At 40.1% G+C, this 13,857-nt stretch overlaps 1 protein-coding gene across 1 annotated transcript in view; it reads right to left on the bottom strand.

Annotated features, from left to right (window-relative positions):
• SLCO5A1 (solute carrier organic anion transporter family member 5A1) overlaps nt 1-13,857 on the bottom strand; it is a 124,175-nt gene that overhangs the window by 32,229 nt on the left and 78,089 nt on the right. Inside the window, exon 5 of the mRNA XM_067553517.1 lies at nt 10,668-10,832. Coding sequence (XP_067409618.1) covers nt 10,668-10,832 — 165 coding nt within the window. The remainder of the gene's footprint in view (nt 1-10,667; nt 10,833-13,857) is intronic.

Below are 13,857 nucleotides of genomic sequence, written 5' to 3'. Positions count from 1 at the left end.
ATTGATTTGTGTTTATTTTAGAATGGGAGTGAAAATCAGAGTCTAGACACCCAATGGGGAGATCAGAATCTTTTAAACCCCAAAAATGAGCAGTTAAACTAACCGATTGCATGCTGTGTTATTTTACTACAAACGTATATTGACTAAAATCTTTTATAAAAGTTTGTAACATTCTGAACTTGATGGTCATTATGAGTCATGTATACAGACTGTGGTTATGAATCTATGTATCTGTATGTAGAGAAAACTGTGCTCATAATCTATATTTCAATTTCAACTCCACCTCACTGCAGGGCAGTGAACAGTTAAGCAGGAAAAGGAACCTCCCAAGCAAGGTGTTTACACACAAGATTCAAGTAATGTGCCATTGTCCACCCCAGGAAAAGAGAATGCTGGACCATTAGAGTTAATAGGAAGACATCGAGACATCCCGGCTAGCAAGTTAACAGGGACTTTCTCCACTCTGAATAATCATTAATCACCATGCCAAAACACAGGGGAAAAGAAAAAAGAAAAGAAGGACTAGTCTACACTTAAAACGTACAGCGGCACAGCTGTATCAGTATAGCTGTGCCACGGTAAGAACACTTGTGTTGCCGCATTATGTCGCCCACCAGAGCTCTCCCATTGACATAATAAAACCACCTAAACAAGTGGCAGTAATTATGTCAGCGGGAGAGCATCTCCTGCCAACATAGCGCTGTCCAAACTAGCCCTTATGCTGGCAAAACTTAGGGGAGTGTTTTTTTCACATCCCTGAGTGACAGAAGTTTTGCCGGCATAATTGCTAGTCTAGACAAGGCCTAAGAAGCCTTTTGAAAACCGGCTTGATTGGAACTGAGGTTTGTCATCCAGAAACTGAAAAACAGTCTCTAGGCAGGAGGTTGTCTATGAACACTGGATCTCCCTTATAGCTGTGGGTATGCTGAGAAACTGTTCAAAGGCAATAGATAATTTGTATTAAAAAAGGGTTTTTATCTAGTACAAAATTATAAAGTCTCCAGGTTGCATCTGTATGTTTATTTTCTGTGTGACTTATATATGTTTGCTTTCCCTTACTATTTTATCTTTGAATTGGTGGTTTTCTATTAAATAAACTGTTGGTCTATTTTTACCCCAAGCAGGTCTCTGGCATGCAAGCTGTGCGGAGGATGTGTGCCGAAGGAAGCTGCTATCTGGGGGGCTGGTTTCACACCTTTGGCAGTGCTAAATCAGAAGGGAATGGGCTGAATGTCTGCTGCTTAAGACCTTGGGGAGGATGGATTTGGGGAAACTCAGGAGCAGAAGGGCTGTTCATGTCACCTGTGGCGACAGTATAATATCTAGTGACCGGCACTCGCCCCCGCTCACCCCCTCCCGCTCGGCAATTACAGTAGACCTGAGACCTGACCTTATCGGGACCTTTACTGACACACCTAAGATAGCATGTCTGAAATGGCAAACAATGGGACGTTGCAAAAAGCCCAGGGCAGCCATCGGCTGTTACGAATACTGCACACCTCTCACGAACAGGGGCAGCCATCAGCTGTTACGAATATTGCACACCCCTCCAGGTGCATAATAACTGTTGCATTTCGGCGGGCCTGGCTGAAGAGCTGTCGGCCCGCCAGCCTGATCACCTGGAGCTGCTACCTCTTCCCGCCCCCGAGTCCTCTGCTGGGCGAGAGTCGAGTCAAATGTAACCGGTCCGAGTTTTGAATCTGAGTTTTTCTCGTGTCCCCCATTGGTCAGGCATCATGACCTTGTTCCTCGTGGTGGTAAGATTTTAAATAGTATTCTTGTTATAGTTTTCAGGTATAAGTAACATTAATTTGATTATACTTTTGAAACTCATATAATCGTTACCTAGTGTACTCTGTGTCTTGTTCTTCTTCTAATCTGCTTAAGTCCCCCATATCCCCTTTGCCCCAAATAAACTTGTAAAAAGTTAAGAAACTGTTTTCTCAGCGTGGTGCTTGGTAATCTGGGGATTCCTTTACCTGTCTGCAACATCACCGTGCAAGAAATAGTTAGGCTGATGAGAGCCAGGGTAAGAGAGCTTATGCTTGTGGCCTGGCTACTGATGTCAGGGAATTGAACTATCGCTGCACAGCACAAAGACCCCAAAGCTACAGGGTAGTCCCCAAAACATCACAAAGGGCAATGCAGATTGGTCCAGTTTTCTTAGTGAAATTCCAAATAATTAGTTCAAATGTTGGGGGTAAATCCTGCTCTTCTTCCTCCCATGATTAGTCCCAGTGAAGTATATGTACTAATCCAAAACTTCAGGGCAGGAGCAAACTTCATCAGCCTACCTCATTCTAGCAACCTAAATGAGTCTTCTGTCAGAGATCTGTACACTTTTATGGTCATAGATGTAGCCAGCTGATGTCCAGATTCTGATCTCTTTACTCAAGTTGAGCAGCATCATGTTTCATGAGTGGTCCCATTGACTGATTTTAATAGGACTACTTCCAGAGTCACATATGACTCCGTGTGAGTGAAGGTATCCAAATCTGGCCACATTCAACCACTTACGAGCCTTGGCACTTAAAATGTAAAGAACAATAAACTTTAAGCCCTGGCATATTTATAGATAAGAGCTACGCAACTCTGCTGCTACAAACATCAATCGGTAGTGTTGCAGTGGTGCCACAGGCTAGCCCTGGCTCCCAGTGCCCCATGGAGTTCCTAAACTCTGCAAAATTCCTCATGCTTCCTTACTTCTCCGGGTTCTCACTGCCCGTTGCTTCTTAGGCCATGTCTATACTAGAGAGCTTACAGTGGCACAGCTGTATCAATGCAGCTGTGCTGCTGTAAGATTGCTCTTGTAGCCGCTCTATGCCAACAGGAGAGAGCTCTCCCATGGGCAAAATAAAACTACCTCCATGAGGGGGTAGCTATGTCAGCGGGAGAAGCTCTCCTGCCAACGCAGCGCTGTCCACACTGGCATTTCTGCTAGTGTAACTTATGTCACGTAAGGGTGTGTATTTTTTTCATGCCTCTGAATGACATAAATTATACTGACAAAAGTGGTAGTGTTGACAAGCCCTTACTGTACATCTTTAACTTATATTGCTCATGGAGATTCATTCAGCATGAAGGTTGAATTTAGACGCTTTCAGACAGTTGGATCCAGTGAGAGGGGGTGAAAAAATCATGATAGGCTTTCTTATTTTTTTTAAAATGGGACACGTAAAAAAGGCCTCGTCCATTGAAAAACATTTTGGAATATAACTGCAATCATAACAGAACATTCTCATTTTCCCGTTTAATCCACAAACGTTTGCAGAAGGAAATCTCTGTAACAAGTTTGAGATTGGAAATGTGAAAATCAGTGTTAACAATAGAAACTTCGTTGCAACCTTAACTATAGTGTCACAGGCAATGCCACCATAATTACTGCATCAACTGTGAACCTAACATTTTAATAATAATTCTGGGTGGAATTAGAAAGATATTTCAGTCTCCCACCAGAGTGGGATTTAATATCTCTAATTCTTTCTAAAAGAATGTCCCTCATGAAGGAACAACTTCAGAGCTGTTAACTCCCAGGAGAATCAACAATTGGATATGAATGAGAGAAGGACATAATTTCAACCTTTTCACCCATTCTGAATATTTTCTCTCTCAATATTTATCAAAAGGACAAATAACAAAACAATAACTTAAATAACTGAATCCACCAGTCAGTACCTGTTCTGAGAAACTGAATCTAGTCTAAGGAAATGCACAAACACACAGATTGAAGAGCATGACAACTTGGAACACTGTTTAAGCATCAATCCTCAGCTACTGTATATCAGTTTACAGCAAGTAAGGATCTGTGTATTGTCCATCTTGTTGCTCTTCCCAACTTTCTGCAAAAATCCCCTCACGCTATTTTATTCTCCTTCCACATTCCCTACAGTCTACCTTCAGTCTTCCAGTTCCCTCCTTCTGACCTATCCTTTGCATTCAGTGACTAGGCTCTCTCTCTTTCTGACTTGGTTTTCAGCTATTACAGAAAACTGTCCCTTCCATTCTGGGCCAGATTGTCCTGGGCCCTAGAATAGGAGCTGAGGGAATAAGGAGAATGCAGAAAGAATCCCCTTTTTGGCTCCCTGCACTCAAGGAGCTCATGGGCTGCTTCCTCTGTGCGTCCCTCAGGGGAAAAATCCACCCTTAAGGGAGAGGGACAGGAACATGCTGATCTGCAATTACTTGGTAGCACAGAGGGAAGCCAACAGCATTATAGATTCACTCAGTATATCATGGATCTTAGGATGGGATTTTGCCCCCTGTGCAAAGCAGACCCTGATACTTACATCTTTTTCCTTTTATATGGTATCTGTGAAATAGAAGGTACTGACTATCAAAACATAGTCTTTACTACAATGGCTCTTTCAGAGGAGCTCCCAAAGCAAAGCATGTACAACTAATCAAGGATTCATTTTTCACTTTCAAAGTCATATCATGAAACAAAACTGAGATTGGATAGTGAGCTGTTGTACTGCACTTAGTTTTATTTTATAATGATGGTTTGGCATACAGGACTTTTTATGTGTACACCACACATGCTGCTGTATATAGTGCCCCACGGCAAGATCAGTTTTCAGTCAGCAGTTTTTGGGCCCTGACTTTTTGCTGTTGTCAGAATGCTTTGCAGCACTTGAAGCTTACCCACAGTAGAAAATACGATCACAACAGCTACTAATAATCTGGTTACAGAAACCTGCAATATTTTTACCAGTGTTGAACTTCCAAAGGGAGCAACAAAGACATTTTAAAAATCAGTTCTGTCTGAGTTGCATATTGCACTTTTTCTAGAAAAGAAGTAGAAGAGGTGTGCTGTATTTTACTAGTTTTAGGAACAGTATAAGTTAATAGCAGATGGTTAGTAGCATCCAGTGTGCAATCGTTTAGATTGCAAAAAAATTTGAGTTATAACCCTCTTTCTTCACACACTTCTATAATCTACCAAATCATTTTATCTTTTGAGCTAAAATTTTCCAAGTTTAGTCTCTACCCTGAATTCAACTTCTTGTTGTTTTTAGAAAGTTTAAGAGCTTTAGGGGTTTTTGTTTGGTTGGTTGGTTTTGGGTTTTTTCAAGTTCATTGTGGGTGGAAAAAATACCCTTTTCCCATTAAAAAAATTCTAACCACTTAGATGCACTGATCAAATGTTGCTAAGTGCACAGGTGAAGTGCAGATTTGTTGGTTCAAAGAATTTACAAATGATACTGCTGCTGAAGCCAGAAAAAGCTTGTAAACTAACTATACAAGTAATTTACAAGCTCTACTGGTGTAACTGTGTACACTGGCTACCTCCAGATCACTTTTTCCTTTTCTCCTTCAAAAGAATTCTAGAAAAAGTAAATGTTATTAAATAACTATAGGAAATTACCCACCTGCTGCAGTAGTAAACAGGGAATAGAGGGGGGAATTGTGATTTTTTGAGAGTCACAATTACTCCGAGGATCTTCTCTGGGGCAGTGCAGCTATGCACTGCTCCATACTCAGGATACAGCATCTAAAGTGTGTATACAGCATCCAAAGTGAGTTGTAGGGCAATAATTCCTTCAAAGTTGCCAGTCATGCCATAAACCATGAGAGCAAAACTCATAGTTTGGGTAACTACTAGAACCATCAGGTGGAGGTAGAGCCCCATAAATCATTACTGCCTTTATATGAGAGGCAAAGTAGATATCTTTTATTGGACCAACTTCTGTTGGTGGAAAGGGGCAGGCTTTTGAGGTCTTCTTCAGGTGACCTTGTGGCTTTTCAGGAGACCTGAAGGAGAGCCCTGTGCAGCTCAAAAGCTTGTCCCACGCAACCACAGAAGTTGGTCCAATAAAAGGTATTACCTCACCTACCATGTCTCTCTCATATCCTGGGACCAACACAGTTACAACATCACTGCAAGCATCTGTATTTGATATAATTCACTAATTTCATGCTCTGCACGGAATGTCTCTCCCCTCTCCATAGGTTCCCACAAAGAACTCTTACTGCTGCTACTTCTCACTGCCCCTATCAGGATCCCAGAAAGACTGCTCTTTCCTTTCACCCTCCCTAGAATAGATAGATACGCAAGGTTCCCACCCATGCAGATCCTCTTTCTACCTGTCTATCTCACACTGCTTCCTCCTTTTCTGGATTCATGGAACCAGACAGCTTTCTCGCCTTCTCCTATAGCTCTCGCTCCTCTACTGGTGTGATCATGCACACCCATTCCATTGGTACTTCCTCATCTGCAGGGGCATAGCCTGGGAGGGAAAAGTTACTCCATCTTGAAGTTTGGAGTACACGAATAGTGGCCAAGAGATTTGTTGTCACATTGTCTCCAAGTAACATAAGAATTGCCACACCAGATCAGATGAGTTGTCCATCTAGTCCAGTATCCTGTCTCTGATGGAGGCCAATAGCACGTGCTTCAGAGACAGATGACAAAAAACCAACCCTTTGAAGTTGGCAATTACAGAATATGCACGTGTAGAGGAAGATTTTTCCTACCATTCCCGGTTAATGATTGCCATGTCCTGAAGCACATGGATTTATATATCTCCTATTTTTAATCTTATTTAATGTAACTGGATATTCTAATGATCATATAAATGTTCATCCCTTTTGTTTAATCTTGCTAAACTTCTTGCTTCAATAATAATTTGTGCCTATGAGTTTCATAAGCTCATTGTGCATCTCAGGAACTATGGGAATTGTAATGTATGTTGTACAGAAACAGACATGCTGGAACTTCTTCAGAACCAGGAGAAAATGGGAAAATAGAATACCTTTAAGAGAATTAGCATTTCTGACTACAGAAATGAAAAGATGCTGAAAGTGAAAAGCTGGAAAGGTTTTCCTTCTAAAATGGTGCATATTGGAAGAAGTTCAAAATAGGCCATTCAGGGAAAGATCAAGTGTTATTTTATTGCTTGTTTTATTATTATTTCTTCATTATTTCTGAGTAGCAAAAATAGTGGTGGATACTTTCAAAGATGTGGTCACTGCCCTGAAAGGCTGACAAAGGAGGAAGGGTTAATTACCAACAAAAATAGGAGAGAAAGGACAAGTGTAACCCATGTTATACCAGCATGGATCTTTGGCTCTCTCTGCTGGCTGAATAACATATGAGGCTTAAGAGTGTGTTTCTGCCTCCAAGTAATTGGATCTGCTCTTTTCACTCAAGTAGTAAAGCAGGGGTAGTCAACAGGCAGATCATAGGCCAAATCCTGACCATCAGATGTTTCTGAATGCACCACAAAGGTCAAATGGGCTGAAGGAGAACTGGGGCTGGGTGTGCAGAGCACACGCTCCCCAGCACACGTCCCCTCTCCCCCCAGCAGGGGGCAGGCAGCTGGACTGGGCTATGGGGCACAGTGTGTCTCCAGGCCGCTGCTTGTGCAGCTGCAGCCCCACCAGCTCTGTCCTCCATCAGCCAGCAGCACCTCAATGAGTGGGGGAGCGGGAGCCTCTCCAGGCAGGGAGCTGGTGGGCGATCGTGGGATTGGGGGGTGAGAGGTAATCGGCGGGTTATGTGCCTAGACTGATGTATCAGTCCTGCAATGGGGAAAGTCTGAGACTGTCTCCGACTCTGAGGAATGAGCAGCTGCTTTTCTCTGTCTCTTCAGTCACCCTCCTATTACCTCTGATCATTGGCCTATTTCCCCCTCCCTGTCTGAGATCACTGTCCCCCACTCTGTTCTGTTCTTGTGGGGACAGAATAAGAGTTTCAGAGTCTTGTCACTTTCAGGGAGTTTCTTTCAGAATTAGGGTCACACTGTGTTTTGGCAACCAAGCCCTATCCATTACCTTTCCAAGATCAGATACGAAGCAGAGGCTAGAGAGGTAAAACTGAAATCTAATCAGTCACTGGTAGCACAGAAACCTACCCTCACTGGGAACTTCAACTTCCACCAGTGAAGTCCATGAGAGTTTTTCCATTGACTTTAAAGGAAAAAAACAATCAGATTAGGGGGCTGTGAAACATTCTATTTTGACAGGAGTGTGACCACACCTGAATAAACGGTGGCATACCAGATTTGATGCGGTTAGCTCAGTTTATTTGGATCTTGATCCTGGAGGAGGGATCAGCAAGGGGTTTAATAGATGCATAGCAGATAAAATAAGGTCATAAAGGCAAATAAAATATAAATATAATAAATAACGGGGAACAATTAAGGAAAACATTTGAACTGGTAGAAAAAAATGTGAACAAAGAGGTTTTTTTATTTGACAAGTGGGTTTCTCTGAAAAATGAAAAAAAAGTGAAAATGCAGATTTTTTTCAACTTTTTTATTCATTTGCAATTTATTTTTTCAAAAGTCTGTATTACCATAAATATTAATGAAAGGGATATGAAAAAGGTTTTGTTCACTGTAAAACCCAGTTTTTCATCAAATGAAAACATTTCCATACTGTGTTTTTATTTTAAAACATTTAAAAAAAAATAGTAAGAAATTTGTTCAGTTTCAAAGCTGATAAAATGGAGACGACTTTGAGGGTTTTTTCCCACCAATTTTGTCTTTTAAATTGTCAACCAACTCTTGATAAAATAAAAAATTAAATTAAAATTAAAAATAAAAATGAAGTAAAAAAACCAAATAAAACAATAATGTGGAAATAATATAACACAATTACAATAAAAAAGAATAATTGATAAGTATAATAATCTGATATTAATAATATAACACAAAGTATAATACATAAAGGCCTGATCCTGAATACACTTATTACGAGATGTAGCACTTAGTAGCTTGGGCCCCAGTCCAGCAAATACTTATGCACATGCTTAACTTCACTATCATGAAATCAAGGGGACTTCATGGTAGTAAAGTTAAGCACGTAAGTGTTCGTAGAATTGTTGGTAATTTACTAATATTGGCCGTAATCCTGCAAAGATTCAAGCATATGCTTAATTTATATACTCTGAATAGCCCCATTGCCTTCTGTGAAGCTACTCACAGGGTGTAAAGTTAATCATGTGTGTGCACCTTTGCACATAAGGGCCACTGTTTATTCTAGCACACCTTCCTTCAGAAATACCCAGCTTCACTGTTGCTTTAACTGCATTTCTTCCCACTCCCTTCTTCCTTCCTTTGAAGTCCTGTCCTGTGAACATAGCACAGAACTGCACTGGTTAATAGATATGATCAGTAGTGTTAATGTCATTGAGAATGAACTGTATCTCCCTGTGTACAGCTTAAACAACCTGCTGGGATGAGTTTATTCACTCAAGATTGACAAAACAAAATTCCTCACAACACACCGAACCCCTAGTGGTTTGATTTTATTTTTCATTTAATGCACTAAAAATATAAGCAATTGCTCCTGGATATATTACACAGCAGTGTGCGTGTTTGTTGAAGAGAGGCACTTGCGGTGTGAAAAATGTTTCTCTGAAGTCTGGACCTTGACTTATATCTTGACCAAGAAATTTGGACCTTGAAAAAAATAATTGATTACCCCTGCAGTAGAGGCCATGTGTTTAGATCCAGAACTTCGGAGTTCAATCGCCACAGATGGGCCTAACCAGGGGCTGTGTTACACAAGAGTAACAGTAGCAGACCCATTCCTCAGGGAGGTATGTACACATCTTGATAGCTTTGGATTATTTTAAAACCTGTGGTGTTTCTCTCCCTCAGTTCTCAAAGGTGAGATGGAAGAAGTGAGTTTTTAGGAGGGATCTGAATAAGGAGAGGGAGGTTGGTTGTTGAGCAGGGTTTGAGGAGGGCATTCTGTGCATAAGAAAGCAGGAGGCAGCACAGAAGAAAGCAGAGAGATGTTTGTGAGAGAAGGAAATGAAAGGAGGAGCAAGGCTGGTTTCAGCAGCAGAGTCAAGAGAGCAAGGCCAGTACATAGGCTCCAATTCTGTAACTTATTCTGCACACGTGGCCCCTTGCACCCACACAGAGTGAAATCAGTGGGGCTTTATGTGATTTGCATGGGGGTCTCCCCCCATGGAACAAATTACCGGATCGGACTGTATAATGTAGGACTTTTAAAGCAAGGACAAAAGTTTGAACTGGATGCACGTTGCAATGGTGAGCTGGTAAAGTTTCTCCAAGAGGATGAGTACATGATGAGTGAGATAATTTTGGCAGCAGCATTGTAGATGGGCTGGATGGTGGCAAGCCTATTATTAAAAACAAACAAAGGAGGAGGAGATTGCAATAGTCAAGCTGGCAGATGAATGAGTAGGGCATGGATGAGCAATTTAGTCACTGGAGAGAAAGGAAGAGAGGGATATTATAAAGGTTGTGGAGTACAAAGTAAAATTAGCTTTTAAGGAGTTTATATTATTTAATATAAGAATAACTTATAAGACCTTTTAAACTAATGGCGGATTCTCTGTAACTTGTAGAAGATTGTGATGGCCCCTTCTGACCTTAAAGTCTCTGAGTTATGAATGTCATGGTATTGCCCCCTATTTTTTTCCCCTCACAAGAAAACTTTAATATAACATAAAAAATGGCAAGTTCTTCACTTGTACAACACAAAAACAATACATTTCATGTTTTATTAAACAAACATAGCAAGCAACCAAAGAGCTACTTGAATTCCTAACTGAAAACATAAAATTAGACATCATTTAGCTGGTAAGATTATCATTTTAAAGTTAGTTTTATTTTTTTCCTCTATTGCTTTTGTTTCGGTGGTCAGAGAATGATAATCCTTTCAATGTTGTGCTAATGGCAATGCCTTACCAGTGTAGATGCTGGCATTGGAAGCTGGGATGCCAAACTGTGACTCGATGAACTTGGGAATGAAGGTAATAAAAGCAGTAACAATGGCACTCTCAGCTGTGTATGACAAACTCACAAAAAGGAATGTCATGTTGCTTAAGATCCTGACAGCTGCTCTTGGAAGCTCTGCAAAATGACAAAAACGACAAATAAATGTTATAAATAATGAATGGGAAACAAAAACAAATTGACTTTCTTTGAGATGGACTGTAAATAATGATTTCTTAACATTCAGCCATATTTGCTAAATGAAGAAAAAAAGAAAAAAGTATATATAATTTGCATTGGAAATATTTTCCTTCTGTTCTTCTGCTATCTTAATATACCCGTCTAGGCCCTACTTCTGCCCTGCATAGGCATAGGAGTCTGTTATAGCACATCCACTTCCAGGAATGGAGGCTTTGGATGGTAAACCTGAAACAGCAAAAAAACAGGAAAGTAACTGTAGTTTAAAGTTATTTCAGAATTTCTTCACTACTGAAGGTAGAAAATTCTCATATTTCTGTTAGAACAAGATTGTTTCTTGCCCGCGGCATGATTATCAGTATAGTCCATATAAATCAATTTACCACTTTTAATACATTAAATTTTTATTGTAACTTTGCCTGAATAAAAAAAAAAGTTTTAAAAAATTGTATTTGGGATCTACTGATGATAATACCAAAACGTGGGAAGGTAACCAGTAGAATATGGCATTTAGCCATCTTTATTAATAACATAAAAATCAAAATATGGGAGTGCAATGTACAATACATGTAGATCTAACATTCTGAAACTCAAAAAAAAATTGTTGTCTCAATAAACCTCATATGAAAGTCATACACTCCCGTGGAAAAAAGAAGAAAAAAAGCTATTTTAAGATTTAAAGCACATAATGGTATCTTAAAGGTTAAAACAAAAAACAAAAAAAACCACCCAACATTCAGGGACATTGTAATTATCCCAAAAACAAGCATTACAAACCTAGGAAATTCAAAATCTTGGTTAAATTTAAATCTGAACATTCTGAGGCACAGAAATACATAGTCAGAGCACCTAAACAACTCTAACTATGCCCTGTAGTGATAACATGTGATGACCATATAATTAGGATTAATGCATTTATAGTGTTTATGGGCCTAGATTAGACAAAAATTATTCTTAAAGACTATGTGTTTGTTTATTTATTTTTCCCCTCATGGTGTCACTACAAGGCAGAGTTTTCAATTAACCTTAACTCCACCTTAACATTTTTGTGTGTGGGAATGTGATATGGGCCTGACCCCAAACCCTTTGAACACTCAGTTGGGCTCTCAATTGAACATTACACAATATATTTCAAAGGTGCTGAACTGCTGACTTGGTGTGTTTGTAATAAACCATGTTTTGTGGGGTTTAGTATTCTATGGTGAAATCCTGCTCTTCTTTCTCAGTTGATTTCAGTGGGATTACTTGTATGAGTAAAGCAAGATTGATTTAGGCCCTTGTCATTTCAAAACTGGTCAGGCAGCAAATCAGCATGTAAATTGTCTGTCTGCATCCAATTTTAATCTCTTCTAGTCCTCCAAAATTCTAGTAAATCAATTATAGATGGGAGGATTTATAATTTTGATTCAGTTTCAAATGTTTTCTTGTCAGCTTTACAAAGAAAAGTATTAAACTTTAAATATAAAATTTGGTGGAGAGAATTAATCCATAAATTGTACTAAGAAGCTTTCATTTATTTTGAAAAGTAAGTGTTCTGGAACAGCCAAGATAGTTAAGCCTGCATCACCGTTATTGAACATTTATGATATTGCAATGTCAAAACAGAAAGAAACCAGGTGACATTGGGGTATGAAGATAATATATCAGTACAAATATAAGGAGATGGAGTTTCATGACAATGCCAAAAATATATCAATAAACATTTTTGGAAACCAAATTACAGTGACAAGGACGAAAAGGAAACACTACTAAAACCTTATGACAGCTATATTACAGATCCAAGACATAACAAATACAAGATTATCATACATTCAAAAGGAAATTAAAGAGAAAATATCCAATACATGACAGTAGAATTAATTCTTTGTGTGTCTCCCATTCCTCAGTCTGTGGGGTTTTTTTTTTTTAAAAGGGATGGGGGACAGGGGGCGGGGCCTGTCAAGGTTAATTATAGCCCTAATGGGGCCAAATTTTTAAAAATAATAATTTTTGAAAGGCCCCTCAGATATCATAGCAGAGGACTGGGCTCCCAGATGTAGCCCGGCTGTTGAAGAGAACAGCCATTGTTGAACTGGTGGAGGAGAGCAGTACAAAGTATCCCCCCGAGATAAGGTGGAAGACCCATTGGCTCTCAAAACTGGATTAATAGGGAAGGGAGGCATAACAGGCACCAGTAATCCCACCACTAACCACATGGCCAGGTGTGCCCCTGAAAGTATGCAGCAGGCAGCTGGCCAAAGGAATGTACTTCTGCTGCTGGGAGCATCAGACTGGAGAAGAGGAGGCAGGGAAAGCCAAGGTTGATTTTATTGCCACTGGAAACTGGATTTCAGTTTGCCTATCCGGTGTTTTTAAACATATTTAGTGAGCAGCTATTGTGGTGATGAGCACGGTAGAAAACCCCAGGTTGACAGCTCGCCCCCACTCTCACTGCTGCCTGCTGGCAGGGCCACCTCCCCAGTCCTTCTCTCTTCTTTGCCAAGACAGCCTTTCAAAGCGCCACAGAAAGGGTGGAGAAGATGGGGCTGTGACTGGCTAGTCCACGTCTCCCAGCCCAACCTCCCCCAGCATTGAGAATTCAGTATAGAAATCTCTGGCATTCTCCATTATCCACTTGTAATTTCCTGAATAGTCCCACGAGAGAGAGCGAAATCAATTTGATTTTCAGTTGTGTCTTTCATACTCATTTTTCTCAAAATTAACAACATAATGATTTAGAATAAATATTGGCAGCATAGTTGTCACGCTGGCTGGATTGGGGGGGGGGTGGAATTTAGTATACTGTTTGACATCAGTATGTCAAAATCATAATAATTCATGTGAGATATGCCATGTCAGGTACTGTTAGAAAGGCTATAATGTGCTAAGTAAGATGATAATGTTTATGTTCATGTGTTATGTGTGTAATGGAAGTTATGGATATGGTATCTATATTTCAAATTGTGCTGTGTTTCGGTAACGCCCC

The sequence above is a fragment of the Emydura macquarii genome, unplaced genomic scaffold, assembly GCF_026122565.2.
Source record: "Emydura macquarii macquarii isolate MOO-44397 ecotype Brisbane River unplaced genomic scaffold, CSIRO-AGI_Emac_v2 contig_1477, whole genome shotgun sequence".
Classification (NCBI taxonomy): domain Eukaryota; kingdom Metazoa; phylum Chordata; order Testudines; family Chelidae; genus Emydura; species Emydura macquarii.
This window is presented reverse-complemented; position numbering and strand designations above follow the sequence as displayed.